The sequence below is a fragment of the Coturnix japonica genome, chromosome 6, assembly GCF_001577835.2.
Source record: "Coturnix japonica isolate 7356 chromosome 6, Coturnix japonica 2.1, whole genome shotgun sequence".
Taxonomy (NCBI): domain Eukaryota; kingdom Metazoa; phylum Chordata; class Aves; order Galliformes; family Phasianidae; genus Coturnix; species Coturnix japonica.
In genome coordinates, this window is record NC_029521.1 from 9,519,125 (window position 1) to 9,539,098 (window position 19,974).

Below are 19,974 nucleotides of genomic sequence, written 5' to 3' on the forward strand. Positions count from 1 at the left end.
TCCTTATGGCTGCAAGGAGGGTGCTAAGGGACCGCTGGGATGTTGCGGAGAGGATGCTGGGGGGCTGTAGGGGGCGCTGGGGGACTCTGAACAGGATGCAGGGGGCACAGCAGGGTGCAGGGCGTTTAGGAGGACCTTTAGTTCCCAGGCACTGGAATGTAGCACGGAAAGCTTTCCCTGCATACTGTGCCAGGAGGAAGCACGCCGGGGGGTTCCCCCAAGGGGCCGTGGGATGCCCACCGCCACACAGGGCAGCATGTGACTTCTGGACTTGCCTTGCCCTACAGACCCAGGTGTGACAGTGGGGTGGGCAAGGGGACCCGAGCAGCCAGATGACCACATCTGCAGCGCTGGGAGCGAGCAGAGCTGCTCCGGCTCCGTCACCGCTGAGCCGCCTGTGGGTACCCCGGTATCCATGGCAATGGGAGGATGCTCTCCCCCCGTTCCCCCCCGAGCTGCTGCCGCATCCGCAAGCAGCGGTGACGGCGGCACAGGAGCGATGCTCAGCGGCGGGGACCCCCGGCTGGAGGAGACCTTCTTCCCCACCTCCCGATGCAGGCGCTGCGGCACCAGGAGCCAAGCGGGGGTGAGTCACAAAGCAGAAATCTCTTTTCCTCTCATTGCGGTTTTTCCTTCCCCATCGACCCGGGGGTGTCCCCACCGCCGAGGAATGTGAGGACACGTCCCCATCCAGCGCAGAGCCTTTTATTCTCACCTCTCCTTCCAGTTCCCTCTCGGAGAATCCTCTAATTTCTCACCCGATAATGCTGCAAGGGATTGCAGCCCACCGTGATAAAGTCAGGCAAAGTTTTGGGCTTGATATAGGTATCAGGCAGTGCCGCTGAGGGCTCTGCTGCTGCCCAGTCCAACGTTTCCCTTTTCCTGCCTGAAAACTGCAGCCAATGAGCATTCAGGGTGAGTCTCCCCCTGCTCAGCAGCCTCCCACATCCTTGCCGGGGACCGGTGCACGGATCTGCTCCCCCAGTAGGTCTGCAGCAGCAAAATGACGTTCCCCCATCCAGCAGGAGCTCTCCTGGCCGCAGGTAATAATAATAACTATGTATGATTAAGGCTGCATGTGGAAGAAGAGTACAGGGGGTCCTCCTTCTCGGACTCTCTGCAGGCTCCTGTACCGGCTGCGTGGGAGTCCACACAGATGCATCTGCATGGTCTGAGCGCTGTAGTGCAGCAGGAGATGGACTTCTCACCATGCCCTGCTTTCCTTGCATGATCCCTAGGAAAACCCCATGAGAACAAGATGCCTGCTGGCCTTCTTTAACCATTGATCAAAAATGAATTTGGAGCTTTGAGCAACATCCACAGCACAGAGCCATCCCACCTGCTGAGCAAACCCAGCCCCACGTGCTGGAGCCAGAGACATGGCTGGGACTCTTCACCTTTGAGGGCATTAGGAAAAGAAGGGAACAATTGCTTCATCCCCTTCCATTTTCATTTTTCTGCTTTCCCTTCCTTAGACACCTTCAATGGCAGCTGGGATAATGCCAGTGAGAGCCAAATCCTGAAGGAAAACTACACCTTCTTGGCATACTACCAGCACTCCTCGCCCGTGGCTGTGATGTTCATCCTAGCCTACACCTTCATCTTCCTCATGTGCATGATTGGCAACATCCTGGTGTGCTTCATCGTGGTGAAGAACCGACAGATGCGGACGGTCACCAACATGTTCATCTTAAACCTGGCTGTCAGCGATCTACTGGTGGGAATCTTCTGCATGCCTACAACTCTGGTGGACAACCTCATCACGGGTGAGCATGGTATGGGGCGAGACCTGATGGGGAAGGGAAGTGTTGGAAGACACCCATCCACCTTCTCCTTGCTTTCCCTAGGAGGCCGCTTCTAAAAGTCTCTCCCATTTTTTGTGCTGATTTCAAGGAGGGTGGCAGGTGGGCATTCAGCCATATCTGATGGAGGTTCAAAGCCGTATCGCTGCTTTCCATTATATTGAGTGAAACAAGCCACAGTCAGGGCAGAGTGTTTATGTATTTATTGCCACAATATTGCCAATTTATTTATAAACTGTGGCCCCATGTCCAGGCAAGGCAGGAAGTCACATCCCCCTGTCTCCAAGGGGCCACAGGGTCTTTTCCCACTACACCATGTTTCAAAGGTGAAAAGGGGTTTGGTAACATTGTGGCCCTATGATGTCATCTGTGTCCCAGTGCTGTGCCACACCTGCACCTTAGCAGGGAAAACAAATTAAAGCCCAGAGGAACGAGGACCTAAAGGTCAGTCCCTCTGATAACAGCTGGAGTCCAACAGAAACGCGGAAGAAAGGGCAAGGGTGAGTATTTGTGATATCACCTCAATCTTTAACCTTCTGGAAAGTGTAATGCAAATCCTTTTTCTTTTCTTTTCTCTCTTTTTTTTTTTTTTTTTTTTTGTACTGCTGAAGTCCACATTTGTATGAATAACAAGAAAAAAAATACAGCTTCCCCTGCTTAAGATCAGAATTTACCATCACATGGTGGATGGGGACATCTAGAGGGAGCTGCTTGTGGATGTTGATGAACCCTGCTCAATCTCAGGGGTGATGTGGGCAGACACGGGGACAGTGGCCAGCCCACTATCCCCAACACTCCCTCTGTGTTTGCAGGGTGGCCTTTTGATAATGCCATGTGCAAAATGAGTGGCTTGGTACAGGGCATGTCTGTCTCCGCCTCTGTTTTCACGCTGGTGGCTATCGCAGTGGAGAGGTACGTTGGGATGGGGGGATCCTGACACCTCATCCTGCATGGTGTTTGGGCAGCTCCCAGTGCATGTAACACTCCAGTCCCACCACTGGGTGCTGGCCACCTTCCTTCCTTTGGGGTATCCCACTGTGGGCATGGCCCTCTTCCCAAGCTTGGACACCACACAGCACCACATCCCCACTCTCTTCACCTCCCAGTTTGCCCACAAAGATGGGGTGAAGGTGAACAGGAAACTCAAAGAGCCTCCAGGTCAAAGCCATGCTAATGCGGCTGGCCACCTCCTTGAGGTGTGACAAGGAGGTCCCAACAACCCCACAGGTTTCGCTGCATCGTCCACCCCTTCCGGCAGAAGCTGACGCTGAGGAAAGCCCTGGTGACCATTGCCATCATCTGGGTGCTGGCCCTGCTCATCATGTGCCCCTCCGCCATCACCCTAACTGTCACCAGGGAGGAGCACCACTTCATGCTGGATACCTACAACAACTCCTACCCCCTCTACTCCTGCTGGGAGGCCTGGCCCGAGACAGAGATGAGGAAGATCTACACTACCGTCCTCTTTTCCCACATCTACGTGGCACCCCTCGCCCTCATTGTCATCATGTATGCCCGCATTGCCTTCAAGCTCTTCAAGTCAGCAGCGCCCGCCCGCAGCACCCGGCCTGAGGAGCCCGAGGGGAGGAAGGTGTCCCGTAGGAAGGCGAAGGTCATCAACATGCTCATCATCATGGCCCTCTTCTTCACCCTCTCCTGGCTGCCCCTCTGGACACTGATGCTGCTTACAGACTACGGGCACCTCAGCGAGCACCAGCTGCACCTGGTCACCGGCTACATCTTTCCCTTTGCCCACTGGCTGGCTTTCTTCAACAGCAGCGCCAACCCCATCATCTACGGCTACTTCAATGAGAACTTCCGACGGGGCTTCCAGGAGGCCTTCAGAGCCCCTTTCTGCTTGCCACCGTGCCGGCAGCACCGTGGGCCCTATGGTGCCCGCAACCGTGTCTTCACCCAGCCCCAGGCCAGCGACTCTCCCCCGCACTCAGAATCGAGGCCACTGGCATCCCGACGGGCCGGCATCCCCGCATGGAATGGCTGAGCAGCTGAGGCCACCAGCTTGCCTGATAGATGTGGGGACTTCGTGCATGGCACTGCTGTAGGGTGGACACCCCATATCATTGTGGGTTCGGGGTCTTGATGTGATGATCAGTGAGTGTCCAACCTAAGGGCTTGTTGGGAGTGGAGGGGAATAGGGGGTTTGTAATGTCACTGCAATAAAGGCACGATGCTGATGTCATGTCTCCAAGTCCTCATTTTCCCAGCCCATGCCGACCATTATGGGGTGCACAGCCGTGGCAGAGTGGACCACACCACTCCATGCCACTGTGGCCACACGGTGCCACCCTGCAGCGTGGCCATGCGCCATCCCGCTGTAGTGCCATGACGGATAGCACAGCACACACGGTGACACACACCCGCCCCATGCCGGCTCCCAGCCCACGTCCCGCAGCGCCACGTCACGGCTCGGCTCAGACACAAGGCAGGGTGACGGCACTCCGCTCCTGCGCAGTGTGCTCGGGGGCGGGGCTAAAGGGGAGAGGGGCCGGGTTATGGGCCGGGTTATGGGCGTTGCTATGGGCCGGGGGGTGCGGGCAGCGGCGGCTGCGCATTGAGCCGAGCGGGCAGCGGCAGCGTGGTGCCATGGCGGGGTACAGCGTGGAGGAGCGCGCAGCGCCGCACAGCATTGAGTACCGCCTGTTCTTCAGTGAGTGCGGCCGGCACCACACCCAGCTCCTTATGTCCCCTCTCTCATCCTGTCCTACCCCCCTTCCCTCCCCCTCACACCCCCCGGGGCGCTCACGTCGGGTAGACCCCAGGCCCCAGGGGCTGCCCCGCTGAGCGCCGCGCTTTGCCTTGCAGAGGATGCGGCCGGGCGGTACATCTCCCCCTTCCACGACATCCCGCTGTACGCGGACGCCGGCAAGGTGAGAGGGTCTGGGGGGGGTTATGAGGAAGGCACAGGGGCTGCAGAGCTGAGGGCACCCTCCAGAAAGCAGATAGAGCCACCCCGTTGTGTTTGGCTCGGAGGGGAAGAGGCGTTGTGCCATCCGGGACAGCGATGTGCTGGTCTTTAGAAGCAAATACCTAAATACCCACTAAAGGTCCTCAGAGCAGGAACATTCGAGTGGTGCTGCGCTCTGCAGGTGCTGGTGGAGCGGAACAGGGTGGTTCAGCAGTGCTGTGCTGTCCATGGGCTGGAAGGCTGCGCAGGGATGTATGTCACTGGGCAGGTTTGATGGCAGCACCAGGCTGTTTCGCTGTGTCTCAGCCCCAGATCTTTCTCTGCAGACTGGTAAGCTAGAGAGGATTACTGCAGGGAGCTTTACTGGCCATGGGCTGGGAGGTGCTGACCTCATCCGTGTGTCCTGGCTGACGGACTGACCTTGGGCTGCACACTGGGTGTCTCACCCAGGCCACGTCCATAGCTTGAAGCAGCAGAGCTGGGGGAGAGGTGTGCACAGCCCCAAGCATCCTCTACCTGCACAGCCACCTCCTCCTTCCCTGCAGCTATGCATAAGCAAGACTCATACATATCCACTTACACTTTAATTACATGTGGGAAGTGACCCCCTGCAATTGAGGGTACGCAATGAACTTGTTAGGAAGGGGTGTGAGCAAAGTCGATGACATAATAGTGCTTGTTACACAATAGCAATCTAATTATGGTGCGATATCGCCTGTCTGGTATTACCTTTGCAATGCTAATACTGCTTAACCTGGGAATTAGAAGCCTCGTGGGTGCTAAGGAGTAAGGTTTGACTGTTTGTTAAAAGCTGTAATCTCTTCCGATAGCAAATGTCAAAGTTCAAGTATGAAACAGCTGTTTTTTTCTGAGGAAGAAGGGACCGAGTCCTCTCAGCACATCTACAGAGACAGGACTCACCCATAAGTGAGATGCTGCACAGAGTGGCTCTGTGTTGCTCCCAACAACCCTGCCCCTTCACCCCTCCACCGAGAAGGTTTCCTTTTGTGAGAGGAGGGGGATCAGACACCTGGGAAGTGATGTAAGCCTGAGCATTGCACCCATGCAGCTGTCACTGACCCACTTAAGTTTCCTGTTCTGCACAAAGGTGATGCAGACCTTTCATCTACTGCCACCTCAGAACACCCACAATATAGTTAATCTTCATGGGATTAAGACCTGAGTGATGATGCAATGGACCGGAGTGCAGGACATCTATTAAGAACGTCAAGACTGGCACTAAAGGAAAAAAGAAAAGGCATAGAGTTCTGTTTTTCACACTTAAATGTGCCCTACTTTGAAGCGTGGTATTGAAGTTCCATCTGTTCACTGATGTTTTGCTTTCTTCAGAACGTGTTCAACATGGTTGTGGAAGTACCTCGATGGACAAATGCTAAAATGGAGGTAACTGTATTGCAGCTCCGGGCTGAGGTGTTTGAGCTGAGCAGACTGCTAACCCCAGGCTTTGCCTGCTCTCCCTTCCTCTCCTCTGTCTTCCAAGAAGGAGCATTCGTGGCTCTGTAACTTGAAAGTTGACAATTCAGCCCTGATAAATAAGGCCTTTCAGAACCTGCTGTGCTGTGGGTTTCACATCAGGGATGCCTCTAGACATAATCCTGGCTTCTCACATAAATACTTGCTTGATGCTAGAGCCCTAGAGCAGAGGCTGAGTCCTGTAGAAGCTGGAATAATTCAGTGTTCTTCTGAAAGCAGCATCTGACGGGTGTGAATGCTGAGTGTGGTTCTGTTGCTGGTAAGCCTGCTGGAGGGGCAACAGAAAATGGTGCCTGCCTCAGTGTGGGCCCCGGGCCTTGCAGCCTGTGGGTTAGAGCCAGCTTCATTGAAAAAGCCACCACTTTCCTAGAAAGCCAAATACAGAGATTTATGTAACTTCTCTTTCAGATTGCAACAAAGGATCCCTTAAACCCCATTAAGCAAGATGTGAAGAAGGGCAAACTGCGCTACGTAGCTAACGTGTTTCCTCACAAGGGTTATATCTGGAATTACGGCGCTATCCCACAGGTACTGGATGCAGCTCGCTCTTTGGGTGGGCAGGGGCTGTGCCTATGTGTGTATCTGACCGATACCATTTCATGGATGAGCAGACTCTGAAGTAGAATGCTGCAACTGCACCTATAATCCTGCTAATGAGGAGAACCTGTCAAGAGAGCAGTGATGTTTGCAGGTAGAAATCTCCGGAGGCAGGCACATAGCTAGCACTGTAAAGAAGCTGTTGAAAACAACAAGCTGTTGTGATAACAAGCAGTTGCTGCATCACTCCTCACCTTGGGTTTGGCTACAGAAGTCTGCGTTCACCTTTGGGCTCAGGATGTGGTTGCTGCATGAGAGAGCTGAAAGCTCACAGTGGGCATCGAGCAGTTCCAATGCTTCTTTCCTGCCTGGTGGAGAAGCAGGAGCTTTAGGTGCAGTACAGGACCTAGGTGCGCAGCCCCCAAGCTAGATTATCTCAAAGACCCTGTGTGCTGTGAGTTAGCAACCAGTGAATCGCTTCCTTTTGCTCCTGACCAGAAATGTGTTTTGAGCAGCTGTTGTTTTCAGAGGCTCAGCTCTAGTACCTCCCAGAGCCCTGTTGTCTCACTTCAATCACTTGCTGCTCCTGCTGAGATGCAGAAGGACAATAGGTAGCATAGGGTGTGGGACTCATGTTCCTACTTCTGTTCCACTGCCTTCAGCTGCTTAACTGAAAGGAAGCAATTCAACCTCTGCTATCTGGAGTTCAGGAAATTTCTGTTAAGAAATGAATAGGGAGAGGAACAGGCAGGAAGTCAAATCAGTAAGTGTTCTTTATAGATGTGAACTTCGCCTTTATGTGGCTGTTTAACTTGAGATGAAGTCAGAAGAGTTGTTAAAGGGTTTGTTGGTGGAAAGGACCAGTTTACCTTTGGCAGGATAAGAACTTAACTTGGATTGAAACCACATTTGCAGACAACCATAAAACTGTAACGCAATCACTAGATGTAAAAACAAGTGTGAGGTGGGCCATGATCTGTATCTTCAAGGCAATTGCCTGCATGAAATAAACCTGCCTTTTGCTTCTTCTGGAGTCCCTGTTCAGCATAAGGAAAGAATTGCTTTTGGTTTTTTTCCTTTGCTGTAGACTTGGGAAGACCCAGGCCATAAGGATGAAAACACTGGCTGCTGTGGAGACAACGATCCAATTGACGTGTGTGAAATTGGAAGCAAGGTAATGCATTCTGGAGGATAACTGTCATTAGTGTCTCTGAAATCAATTGTTCAGAGTCATTATTCATTTCTTGCCACCTGTATCTTAAGAACATGATGTTTATCCTCTGCTGTCTCTGGAGATTGTTGATGAGATCTTACAGTGCAAGCTGCATGAGCTTAGGCTCATGAGCTAAGGAACAGCTGCCTTTGTGGTATAGAACTACTTGCTGTGCCCTGACAACTTGTACCAGCTCCATTGTGCATTTCTTGGATACGTACAGAGAAGTCCTTTGTCCTTGTAGGTCTGCTCACGAGGAGAAGTGATCAAAGTGAAGGTGCTAGGCACGCTGGCAATGATTGATGAGGGAGAGACAGACTGGAAGATAATTGCTATCAACATGGAAGACCCAGAAGCGGAAAACTATAACGGTAGGGAGGAATGTGTTTAATCCTTCCCTTCCTGCCTTGAGTGGCTGCAGGAGGCTTTTGGGTCAGTATTGGGATGGATGCAGTACAGACCACAGCAGCAGAATGGGATGTTAAGCTCTAGCAAAATGTTATGCTATTTACACAAATTAAGACCTTTACATAGCAGGGTACAATGCTATAAAGTGAAGGAAAGTGTAGCAATGATAGTAGAGTAGCACAATCCTAGGCTGCAGCAAGTAAGAAGGAGCCCAAACACAGCAGCTATAGATGCAAAAACAAAGGAAGGAAAACTGCTTACCTTTAGAAGGCCTCAGGTACATAGAGATCTTCAGAGAGATGTCCTCACCTCCACTGCCAACCCTTAAATGAGGTCTGGGAAGGGGTGGATGATGGCTCCACCCCTTCCAGTTACTCAGCTGTATTGCTTGCACCTGAGCTCCATTGGGTTGGCTCTGCCTTCCCACCAGGTGCTCAGTCACTGGTTCTGACCCTGAATTAGCATTTCCAGTACACAAGGTATCCCAAAGAAAAGGGTGTCCTGTGAGTTGAAGCATTGTCCAGTAAGTCTCACATCAAAGCTGTTTAAATGTGTCCATGTGACTTTGTTCTGAGAATGAAACACCAAGTTCCCTCTCCATGCACAGGCATTGAGGTTGTATTTATATTGAAAACTGGGATGGTGCTAGGGCTATATGTCAGGAGGTGCTAAATGAGCTCAAAAGTCTGGGACAGTGGCAGAGTAACTTCTGCTGTTGGATGTAGCTGACCAATCTTTCTCCCTGGCCAGATATCGATGATGTCAGAAGGATGAAGCCTGGGTACTTAGAAGCTACGGTGGACTGGTTTAGAAGATACAAAGTACCTGATGGAAAGCCAGAAAATCAATTTGCTTTTAATGGAGAATTTAAAGATAAGGTAGGGTCAGCATTCTTTGTGACTGTGAACAGACAAAGGTATGCTGCCTAAAATCTGAACTTTGGTGGCATGAGAATGTGAGTGAGCAGTTGCTGACAGAGTAGGGTTTTCCACAGGGCCAGAGGATCGCTGCCTTCATTCTTCCTGCTGCTTTTCCTGCCCACTGTTCTGCTTGTTTCTGGGCTGATGCTTGCAGAAATACTAGAAGCACAGGATTGTTGCCCTGCTTCTGTTGTATACATTAGTCTGTCTTCTAGGTGATGTTTATATGAGCTCACTTCAGGTCAGGCATCTGCATATCAGAACAAGAACAGAAAACATGGGGTTTATTTGCTCCTAACTGGAGCAAAGGGTGTATGATGTCACTCTGACTTGCAATAGGCTGCAGTGGAAGGAAGCCAGGAAAGAAGAGAGGCAAAGTTGGGAGTTAAAATGTTTCATCATTTCAGGCCTAAAGAGCAAAGCTCATCAGGTGTTCCCTGGTTCCCTTTGAGAAAGGGCTCTGCCTCAGCAGCACGATCCCTTTGTCTCCGTTTCTTCTCTGTGTGCAGTCAAATAACTTCCTGCACCTGAACAAGAGCTCTCTTAACTCCTTGTGTCTGGAGGTTGTGTGGACTGGGACATCTCATTGCTCCTCAGCAAGGGCAAAACTGGAATCAAGGCAGAAGGTAGCAACGAGGGTCCTTGCACATGCTGCTGCAGTGTTTTACTTGGCTTTGTGTTGTGTCAAACCAGGATATTTACTGCTGGCCTTCATGCTGGGACAATTGTGCGTGTGTCCATCTCCAGCTGGCCAGTTAATGCTGGAGTATATACTAGCACTTTTAAGGAAAAAAAGCTGTGCTATGCTTGGAAGTAGACTCCTTTTCAAACAGTTACAAGCCTAGATTAGCTGTGCATCTCCTCCTGTTGATAGGTACAGCTGTTGAATGATCCACCTGGAGCAGTGGGAAGCCATGTACTGCACGGAACTCAGAGTCTAGAGAAAATGATTGAGTGTTTACGCCTAATGCAATGTTTGTTCTCGTCTTCAACTTTAGGACTTTGCAGTGAACGTTATCAAAAGCACTCATGAACACTGGAAAGCTTTGATAGCTAAAAAAACTGACGGAGGAGAGATCTGCTGGTAGGTTAATGCTTCTGTTGCTATGCTCTCTCCTTTCTCAGAAGCAACAAGACATTTCCTTTTCCATCTACTGACACACTTTCTGTTAGCTGCTCACTGTCTCTACGGGCAACTAGGCAGCTACAGTAATGATTCCAGGTATTCCATTATCTGATGCTCTTCTGGGATAGACTTGATTTCTGTGTACTCACAAGCAACCTTTCCCTTCCAGCACAAATCTGACTGTCTCAGGCAGCCCCTTCTGCTGTAGTCAAGAGTGTGCAAAAGCTACTGTGGATGCAGTAAGTACAAATGGAAGCGTCCTATCCCCAGTGTCAGTGTTAGGCAAGACGGTGTAACTTGTGTGGTACCATAAACCCTCATCTTTGTGCGAATGGCACTCTGTGTGCTCAGAAGATTTTGGATGACTGAGCGCAGCATCTGTTTCTGGTTAAATAAGATGGACGTGGAGCAAGTCAGACATTCTTCTAGAGGCTTCTTCTCACCCTTAGTCATCTGGGAGAGGAATGCAAACCAGGCTTTGTGTGAAGGGCTGCATTTCTGACCTGTAGCTTCACTGTCAGCTGCACAGTGCGTGTTTAAGTATTTGACCTTTCACAAGCTTCACAGAACAGGTCACACTTTGAGATGAGAGAGCCTAATTTCTGAGAGACTCACAGCCAGGGATCCTGCATTTTTTGCAAAGAAAAGCCTGATGTGCCCAGTTTCAGTACCATTATTCCAGGTCAGGACTCAACTGAATCTCCCCAGGCTTATGAAATACATCAGCAACTCGAGAATGGTTAGAGGGGCAGCAAGATTAAAACAGATTTTGCTTCAGTGCATGGAAACACAACTGAAAACGATAATCTCTCCTTAGATTTCTGTTACAGTCATCTACTTAGCTCTTGGTTTGAAGGATTTGTGTCATCTAGCCCTGCAGTAAGAGCAGGGCAGACATCTACCCAAAGCAAAGCACTGCCGGCCTAGAGAGGGGAGGAGGCTGTGCAATGGCCACAGTCAGCTGAACACAAACTTGTGCATTCCTTTTTAGTTGGCCAGCCCTGGCTGCCACAAATTTATGTGGCTTATGTCTAGAACTGTGCTTAGAAGAGATTTGCGCAGCCCAAAGTGATCTGTTGTAAGGTTAAGTCTGCACTAACAGCTGCTGTCTGCTCTTCCACTTCTCATTTCAGGCACCACCGTGTAAAGCTGCCAACCCAATCCCACCTGAAGGTAAGTAAGTTCCCAAACTCACCTTGCATTCTGATACAGGGTGAGGACTTCCTCAGGGGAACTGTCAGTAGGTAAAGGAGGATCAAGACTGGCAGCTACAGGCCTTGTCAAACCTGTCTTGTCTCAGTAATGCTGTTCAGTTGCCACATCACTTGTACTGGGGCCTTACTTCCTTACTATGGTACGTGAGGCTGGGATATGAGCAGGGGATCTGGGATGCCACTTCACTGTGGAGGAAGTTTGATCTGTAGCAGTCCCTTAGTGCTGGAAGAAGGATGCCTCAGAGGCCTGAAGTGAATTGGTAGCAGCAGCATTTTCACTACTTCCTCCCATGTGGGGTTTCATCAGTGTCATCAGTCCAGGTGAAGTGAGGAAGGAAAGCACTTCATCTCCATGAAGAGGGGCAGAAAATGGCCATGAGTGCAGTGCTTCAGCTGCTGCTGACAGAGGCTTTGTCACTAAGCAAGTGGCAGCTGCAAGCTAGTAGGTTTTCTGCATGTCAGGACCTGGTCTGTTGTGCAGCACAAAGCTGCATAGGAAAGTGACGACTGTGGGACAACTCCTGGGGCCAGCTGAGTCAGATGGGTGCGAGGGAAGCAGTGCTGCCAGCCCCTTGGCAGGGCCATGTGGTTGCTTCTCATGGCTTGCTGAGTACAGCCAGCATCCTCAGGGCATCACTGCATGTAGGGCATGTGATGCAACTGGTAGGAGCTTGTGCAAAGTGCTGAGCTGGAGGTGATGCATATAGCACCATGGAAGGCAGCTTTTGGGCCAGCCCACACTTGAGAGGGCTTTTCCAGCTTTAATGACCCATCTCAGATTGCTTCACCACCACCTCCTTGCAGCGAGGGATGAGGTCTTTCCTTTGAACCTGCTGTGCTCCAGACTGAACCATGGCAGTTCTTGCAGTGTCCATACAGGACTAACCCTGCTTTGTTCCGCCCCGTGCAGTTGACAGGTGGTTCTATTACCAGAAGAACTGAAGGCTGAGGCTGTGTGCTGAGGAGCTGCTCCCTTTGCATCCCAGAGTCACCACATGCAGGAGTAGCCCAGAAGAACAGCACTGGTGACAAGGCACCTATGACTGACACCAATTAGCACCATCTAACCATGACCTGGTACATTGGCTCTGGTGGAGGTAGAAGATAGAACTTTAAATCAAAAGCTGCTGCTTGTGCGCGGTGTCCTGGTGTGTCTGTAACCATCTGCACATAAAGCCGTGCGGGTGCAGAGGTTCACCCAGTGCTGGATGTTAAAATAAAACTACTGAGCTCTGCGTGCTGTGCTCCTTCCTTTGCAATGAGGCGGATCTCGCTCTGCCCGGCGGTGGATGGTTGGAACTTCAGCAGGGACTTGAGCGGGATTCGAACCCGCGGTCATGTCGCGGTGTGGGCGGGCTCCGCTTGACGTCACGGCGCGGAGCCGACGTGGAGCCAGCGCGGCGGGGCGGAAGCGGGCGGGGCGCAGGAGCGACGCAGTTCCGGCGGGAGCTGGCGGCACAACGGGAGCGGGGTCCGTGCGGCCGGAGGTGGGAACCGGGAACCGGGCCGGGAATAGGGCGGGGATAGGGATAGAGCGGGGGGACAGCGGGGGAACGGGGGGATACGTGACTGATCCCGGCTGTGCCCGCAGGCGCTCCATCCTCAGCGATGTCGTTCATCTTCGAGTGGATCTACAACGGGTTCAGCAGCGTGCTGCAGTTCCTGGGTGAGGCCCCTCGTGCATTAGGCTTCATGTTTTCCCGTCCCTCTGGTTGCTGTGTGACCGTCCCGGTGTCAGCCGGCTCCATCGGGGACACGCGGCTGTTTGTTCCCTGCAGGGCTCTACAAGAAGTCTGGCAAACTTGTGTTCCTGGGCCTGGATAATGCGGGCAAAACCACACTGCTGCACATGCTCAAGGACGACCGGCTGGGCCAGCACGTCCCCACGCTGCACCCCAGTATGTCTGCACTGCGCCCAGGGGAACTGGTAGCTTGGCTTCAGATATAGAGGCCAAGAAGGGGTGTGGGTTAGTGGATAGCACACACTGCTCCTGGGGAGGGAGAGGGTTCACAACATCCCAACTTGGAACAGACCCATAGGGATCATTGAGCCCAACTCCTGGCTGTGCAATATGACATAAACACACATTAATAAGAGCACCCCTAAGTAATAGACAAGGAAGGAACAAATATCCTACACAAGGGCCTTGTGATGCTGGTGCACACCCCCAAGAACCATTAGCTGTAGTAATTGCTTTCTTTTCTTGTGTTCTTGCTTTCCAGCCTCAGAAGAGCTGACAATTGCTGGCATGACTTTCACTACTTTTGATCTGGGTGGACATGCTCAAGGTACGTGCCAGCTTACTGATTTCAGTTGTGTTCCCCGGCCACCTCTGGAAAGATTAGAAAGAGCTCCCCAAAAGAGATGCTGGAGAGTGATGGGAATTGGCCATATCCAACTGCTTGTAGCTTGATAGTGGTTGTGGAGTGTAACAATCAGGAAGATCAACACAGTGGAAAGGTAACACAACAGGTATAATGATAGAGGGACTAACACAATAGAAAGGTGTTATAAAGGAAGGAAAAAGGACTGCTCACCTGTCTCTGAAGATCCAGGCTCACAGGGGAAAACTCCACAAAGGAGGGATCTTCAGAAAGAGATCCTTCCCCAGCAGCATCCAGCCTTTAAAAGAGGACTGAGAGGTGCAGCCAGGCTCCACCCCTTATGTCCATGCAGCTGGATTGCCTTCACCTGTGCTCCCAGGGCTGACGGGACCTTTCCCCAGGTGCTCAATCAGTGGTTCAGGCCGTGACTCAACAGTTACCACACATGGAACTATTAGTGGAAGTGGCCTGGCTCTAGGAAACTGGTTGTTTCAGTGGCTAAATAATTGTGCTTTATTCTGGCAGCTTGGAAAAACAAAAAAAGCTGCCAGCTCACACTCTGCTGCTTGAAATAGTTTTAGCTGTGGAAGGTTCGTACGTCACAGCCTTATTCTTCTGAATAATCTCTGAATTTCTGTCTTTAGATTTCCTTTCTTGAAGTCCTAAGAAAAGTGTTTCTGTGTATTTTTCTGAATGCCCACGAGCAGGCTGACAGTCAGGGGCTGTTGTTGCAACAGGAACAGCACCCATCAGTATTGCGTAGACACACTCGCTGTGCACACGTGTTGGCTGCCTGCTGACAAGCGTCTGTCACACAGCAGTGATCTGATCACTTGTGAAAGTGCAGAGAGCATGAGCAGCACGGCGGGCTGTCACCAGCAGCCCCAGGAAGCAGTGGGGCTCCGCTGTGGGCACAGCACCCTGCTGTTCTCACAGGAGCTGTTGGTCTCTTGCCTTGCAGCCCGCCGGGTGTGGAAGAACTACCTGCCCGCCATCAATGGGATCGTCTTCCTGGTGGACTGTGCAGATCACTCCCGGCTTATGGAATCCAAAGTTGAGCTTAATGTAAACTTCTTGGTTTTGTTGGTTTTTTTTTTTTCCTTTCCCTGACACCTTTGACTGGCCACATTATAAATAATGTTCTTATTTGGTGGGATGGGACTTGAGGCAGCCTAGATGCTGTGGGGTGACTGTAGGCTCCTGAGCACACTTTAAGGAAGGGTCCTGCAAAGCCCCTTCTGGGAAGAACCCTCCCATGGGAGCGCTGTAGCACCAGGGATTAACCCTTGTGGGTCCCAGAGCTTACCAAAACGAAGCTTTCCTCAGATGACAGATGCTTGTGCTGCCTCTGTGTAACTTAAAGCTGTCTTGCACGCAGGCGCTAATGACAGATGAAACAATATCCAATGTGCCAATCCTTATCTTGGGCAACAAAATCGACAGACCCGAGGCCATCAGTGAGGAGAAACTGCGGGAGATCTTCGGGCTTTACGGACAGACCACGGGGAAGGTAGGGAGGCACGTGGTCTGGGTACTGCACAAGTACATGTTCCTTGCAGAGGGAGGTGCCCTGTGGAAGCCAAGTGGTTTGTTCCTGTGCATTTGTCCTAAACATTTGACTAGGCCGAACCTTTAATAACAGCGATGCCCTCAGGCGAGTTTTGAAACATCCAGAGTTGTGCAAAGCACAGTTGTCCTAGTTAGGAAATCAGGTGTTGTGCTGGAGTTTGACAGTGGTAGCACATTGCCAGACTCTTCTGGTTTCATTACTCCAAATTTTGTTCAGCTTACCACCTCTCCACGTTGTCACTGTATGCTTAGAGTCGATCAGAAGTAACAGCAGCACTCTGGGTCCTTGCTCAGCCGCTGGCTTTGGGAATCACCCTGTGCTGGTCTGGCTCCTGATTTGTCTCTGTGCCTTCAGGGAAACGTGCCACTGAAGGACCTGAACGCGCGGCCCATGGAGGTGTTCATGTGCAGCGTGCTGAAGAGACAAGGCTACGGCGAGGGCTTCCGCTGGCTGTCACAGTACATTGACTGATGCAGAGCGCGATCCCGGACTGATCCTGCTCACAGCTCCCTATGGACTGTCCTGCCGGGACACAGACGGCTTCCCAACCCCAGCACGGCGCGACCGTGGGACCTGGTCAGCGCCCGTCCTTGCACAGTGGTGACACAACTCCTTTCTATGCCCTGGGGGCCGCGGTTCCAGCAGCGACACAGGCAGCGGGATCAGGACGTGGCAGCGCTCCGTGCCGCTGGAAGGAGCGCGTCTCACCACTGTGGCCAGCTGACTTCAAGAACAACGAGAAAGCTATTCTATTTTTTAAAGGAAGTATTCATGTAAACGGCGTCCCTTCTAACTTTTTAGTTTTAACGTTCATCTTGTTTAGTCCACAGTCTCTTTAGGGGGTTTTTTAAAAACATATTTAGACTTTTTTGCAAGATTACCAAACTCAGCATCACGATATGGAAGTCCTCGATGAGCAGCAGCTGGTTCCAGCGCTCCGTGTGCTGTGACACAGTGAGGGGCTGGGACAGCACGTGGGGCACGGGCTGCAGCACTGCCCGCCCTCAGAGCGCCGCTGTGGGACCACGGGGCAGCTGGCAAGGCTGCAGCATGGAAGCGTTGGGCGTTGGCATATCATAAGGTTGTTAGCGTAGGCTGCGGCGGTTTCTTTTCTACTCGGTGGGTTTTGTGTGGAAGTTTCCTTGCTGTCTAGCTCACGTTGCATTCAATAAAGACATGTCTTTCTGCTCTGAGGGTGGCGGTGCCCAGCAGGTGCTTTGCCCGCTGGCTGTATGGAGGTGCTGTATGGAGGTGCTATGCTGTATGGAGGTGCTGTATGGAGCTGCTGTATGGAGCTGCTGTATGGAGGTGCTGTATGGGGGTGCTGTATGGAGCTGCTGTATGGAGCTGCTGTATGGGGGTGCTGTATGGGGGTGCTGTATGGGGGTGCTGTGTGGGGGTGCTGTGCTGTATGGAGGTGCTGTGCTGTATGGAGGTGCTGTATGGAGGTGCGGTGCTGTATGGGGGTGCTGTATGGAGCTGCTGTATGGGGGTGCTGTATGGAGCTGCGGTGCCGCCGGCTGCTCGCACCCCCTGCCCCTGCCGCTCACCAACAGTCACCACTGGCTGCGCTTCCAGGAACCGAAGATCGTCCGAGGAGGCAGGGAGATGGAAACTTCTGCGTTCGCTCCTGCAGGCGGAGGCGCTGATTTCCCAGCACAAAAAGCAGCGCGGTTGCTCGGTGCTGCCGTGCGTGGCACAGCCCCGTGCGGGACCCACCTACACTTGCGCAGCGCCCCGCCCGTGCCCGGCCTGTCGCCACGTCGGCAGGTTCAGCCCCATCCCACCAAGGGGCCAATGGGCGGGTAAGGCGGGGCGGTGCGGTGCGGCCATGGCGGCGGTGCGGCGGCGGGTTGCCGTGCTGTGCTTTGGCTCCGCTCGCTCTGCGTCGCGTTGAGTTGCATCGTGCCGCGCTGCTCCGCATCGCTCTGCGTCGCGTCGCTGTGCACTGCGTGTCGCCGTGCGGCTGCCGTGCCGATGGCTGAGCACTGCAGCGCTGTGCCGGGGGAGCTGCCCGGCTGCGTCATCTGCGTGTCGGACCCGTCGGAGCCGGACGTGGAGCCGAGCAGCTGCAGCGGCTCCGTCCTGTGCCGCGGCCCGGGGCTGGTGCTGTGCCCCGCCGCCGTGTTGGTGCCGTTCCTGCAGCCCGCCGTCCCCGCGTGGCCCCGTGGCGATGCTCTGCCGCCCTCGGCATTGCGGCCCGGTCTGCGCATCGTGGTGCTGCGCGCCGCCCCGCCGCCCGACGCGGTGCAGCAGCACTCTGCTCACCCGCTGGCCGTGCTGCGCTGTGACGCCTTCGCCCGCGCGCTGCCCGGCACGGCCGAGGATCGCAGCGAGGCGCTGCCCTGGTTCTGCTGGCTGCGCGTGCCCGGCCTGGACGCACCCGGCGGTACCTGGACGCCCTGGGCCCCCGCGGCCGCGCTGCAGAAGGGCGCAGCGCTGCTGGCCTGCGGGACGCCCTTCGGAGCGCTGTGCCCTGAGCTCTTCCTCAACGCTCTGAGCAGCGGCGTGCTGAGCAACGCCACCGGGCCGCGCCGTGCGCTGCTGCTCACCGATGCGCGCTGCCTGCCCGGCACGCAGGGCGGGCCCGTCCTCGCCCTCACACCCGCATCCTCCCCACCGCGCCTCGTGGCCGTCATTGCTGCCACTGCCGGCTGCCAGGCCGGGCAGGGCTTGGGGCTGGCGCTGCTGTGCTCGCTGGATGTCCTGCTGCACGGTGCCCGCAGCGTGCTGCACGAGCTGCGCAACCTGCCGCCACCACTGCCGCTGCCCCAGGCACACAACAGCACAGCAATGAGCTGCACTGCGCTGGTGGAGAGCGGCGGCAGCTGGGGGTCGGGCACGCTGGTGGCCCCGCGCCTGCTGCTCACCTGCCGCCACGTGCTGCAAATGGGCGCCCCGCTGCGAGTCACACTGCGGCACGGCACCACGCGGTGAGTGCGGCCCTGTGGGCGATGGGGGCCTGCAGGTGGGCACTGTGCTACGGGCGTGCATCGCTGCGTGGGCCGTGCCGTGGGTGTGCAGCACAAAGCAGTGGTGAAACCAATGTGGGTCTTGCAATTGGTGTGTAACTCGGCATCAGTCATGCAACCCAGCATCGGTCGTGCAAACCAATATGGGTGTGCAACACAACATGGGGCATGCAACAGGTGTGCAGCCTGACATTGTGCATCCCAATGCGAGTCATGCAATGGATGTGTAACCCAACGTAGGCCACACAATGAGTATGCTGCCCAACATAGGACATGCTGTGGGTATGCAACCCAGTGTGATTGTGCAACCCTGCGTGGCTCATGCAATGAGTGTGCAACGCAACATGGTTGTGCAACCCAACATGGGCTGTGCTGTGCAATGGGTGCGCAACATGGGTGTGCAACCCAGCAAAGGTCATGCAACCCAACATGGGCCATGGAATCTGAAATAGGTCACACAGTCAAGATGCAGCCCAGAATAGGTCACACAATAAATGCAAGAGCTGGGGCACTGCAGCAAACAGAGCTGCTTCCCTTTGGCCACATCCAGGTTTGGGAGCACTGTAAGATGCAGTGCAGGGTGCAACTTGCACTTTTGCAAACCAGGCTGTGCAGCATCCCCGGGGCCACGTGCATTGCTTGGCTCACCCCTAACCCTGCTCTTTGCTGTTTATTTTTCTCTGTTTTACACCCGCAGTGACACCGTCCTGCAGGCCCGCCTGGTGTTCGCCACAGCTGAGGCGTCCCCCTTCGACGTGGCAGTGCTGGAGCTGCAGGGCAGCGTGCCCAGCTTCCAGCCCCCTGACCTTGCCACCACTTTCCAACCCGGTGAGTACCAGCTTTGCGCTGAGGAATGGGACACAATGGGATGCCACAGGGGAGCGGGGACAATGGCAACCTATGGGGACAGTGGTGACCTGTGTGGGGATGCCACGGGGGTGTGATGAAGTGCCCTAACGCCAGTGATGTGACACAGGGGAGCCGGTGCTGGCGCTGGGCTTTGGGGCGCTGGGCCGTGCGTGTGCCCCCTCAGTGACGGGGGGGGTGCTGTCGGCCGTGGTGGGAACCCCCCCAGTGATGCTGCAGAGCACCTGTGCCGTGCACGCCGGTTCCAGTGGCGGCCCCCTGCTCTCTGCCCGCGATGGATGCCTGCTGGGTGAGCCCTCGTCCCCACCGCATCCCCATCGTGTCCCCATTGCGTTACTCCTTTTGGTGACATCTCCCCCCTCCAGGCATCGTGGCCAGCAACACGCGGGACAACGCTGCCGGGACCACCTACCCACACCTCAACTTCTGCATCCCCGTCTCCCTGCTGCGCTCACCCCTCGCTCGCTATGGCTGCAGTGGGGACCCTGCCGCCTTCGCCCCGCTCAATGCTGCCAGCGAGGGGGCACGAGCGGCGTGGCGGCTGCAGCAGCGGCCCCCCAGCACTGGAGTGCTTCCATAAAGGCCCTCACCTGAGCCCTG

General features: G+C 54.1%; 4 protein-coding genes and 1 long non-coding RNA gene across 7 annotated transcripts; 4 read left to right on the forward strand and 1 right to left on the reverse strand.

The window, feature by feature from the left end:
- Positions 1–77: 77 nt before the first annotated feature.
- On the forward strand, positions 78–3,997 carry NPFFR1 (neuropeptide FF receptor 1). 3 transcript variants are annotated; one of them, XM_032445242.1, is made up of 5 exons: positions 78–586; positions 728–1,043; positions 1,476–1,766; positions 2,615–2,714; positions 3,030–3,997. In XM_032445242.1, exons 2-5 carry the CDS (start codon positions 1,004–1,006, stop codon positions 3,802–3,804), a joined length of 1,206 nt encoding a protein of 401 aa, XP_032301133.1. In that variant the 5' UTR covers positions 78–586; positions 728–1,003; the 3' UTR covers positions 3,805–3,997.
- Positions 3,998–4,334: 337 nt separating this feature from the next.
- PPA1 (inorganic pyrophosphatase 1) lies at positions 4,335–12,875 on the forward strand. The gene is made up of 11 exons (XM_015866391.2): positions 4,335–4,470; positions 4,626–4,690; positions 6,079–6,132; positions 6,631–6,750; positions 7,847–7,933; positions 8,217–8,343; positions 9,131–9,258; positions 10,299–10,384; positions 10,596–10,665; positions 11,560–11,599; positions 12,551–12,875. Exons 1-11 carry the CDS (start codon positions 4,407–4,409, stop codon positions 12,580–12,582), a joined length of 873 nt encoding a protein of 290 aa, XP_015721877.1. The 5' UTR covers positions 4,335–4,406; the 3' UTR covers positions 12,583–12,875.
- LOC107315741 lies at positions 6,079–9,131 on the reverse strand. The gene is made up of 3 exons (XR_001556044.2): positions 8,642–9,131; positions 7,014–7,127; positions 6,079–6,588 (listed from the first exon to the last, which is right to left on the reverse strand). It is a non-coding gene; the product is annotated as an uncharacterized LOC107315741 (long non-coding RNA).
- Positions 12,876–13,006: 131 nt separating the features above from the next.
- On the forward strand, positions 13,007–16,728 carry SAR1A (secretion associated Ras related GTPase 1A). The gene is made up of 7 exons (XM_015866398.2): positions 13,007–13,127; positions 13,232–13,306; positions 13,419–13,538; positions 13,864–13,929; positions 14,927–15,030; positions 15,344–15,475; positions 15,890–16,728. The coding sequence occupies exons 2-7, from the start codon at positions 13,249–13,251 to the stop codon at positions 16,004–16,006; spliced, it is 597 nt and encodes a 198-aa protein (XP_015721884.1). The 5' UTR covers positions 13,007–13,127; positions 13,232–13,248; the 3' UTR covers positions 16,007–16,728.
- A 618-nt stretch (positions 16,729–17,346) lies between these two features.
- Positions 17,347–19,954, forward strand: TYSND1 (trypsin domain containing 1). The gene is made up of 4 exons (XM_015866278.1): positions 17,347–18,468; positions 19,205–19,335; positions 19,484–19,663; positions 19,740–19,954. Exons 1-4 carry the CDS (start codon positions 17,513–17,515, stop codon positions 19,952–19,954), a joined length of 1,482 nt encoding a protein of 493 aa, XP_015721764.1. The 5' UTR covers positions 17,347–17,512.
- Positions 19,955–19,974: the final 20 nt, after the last annotated feature.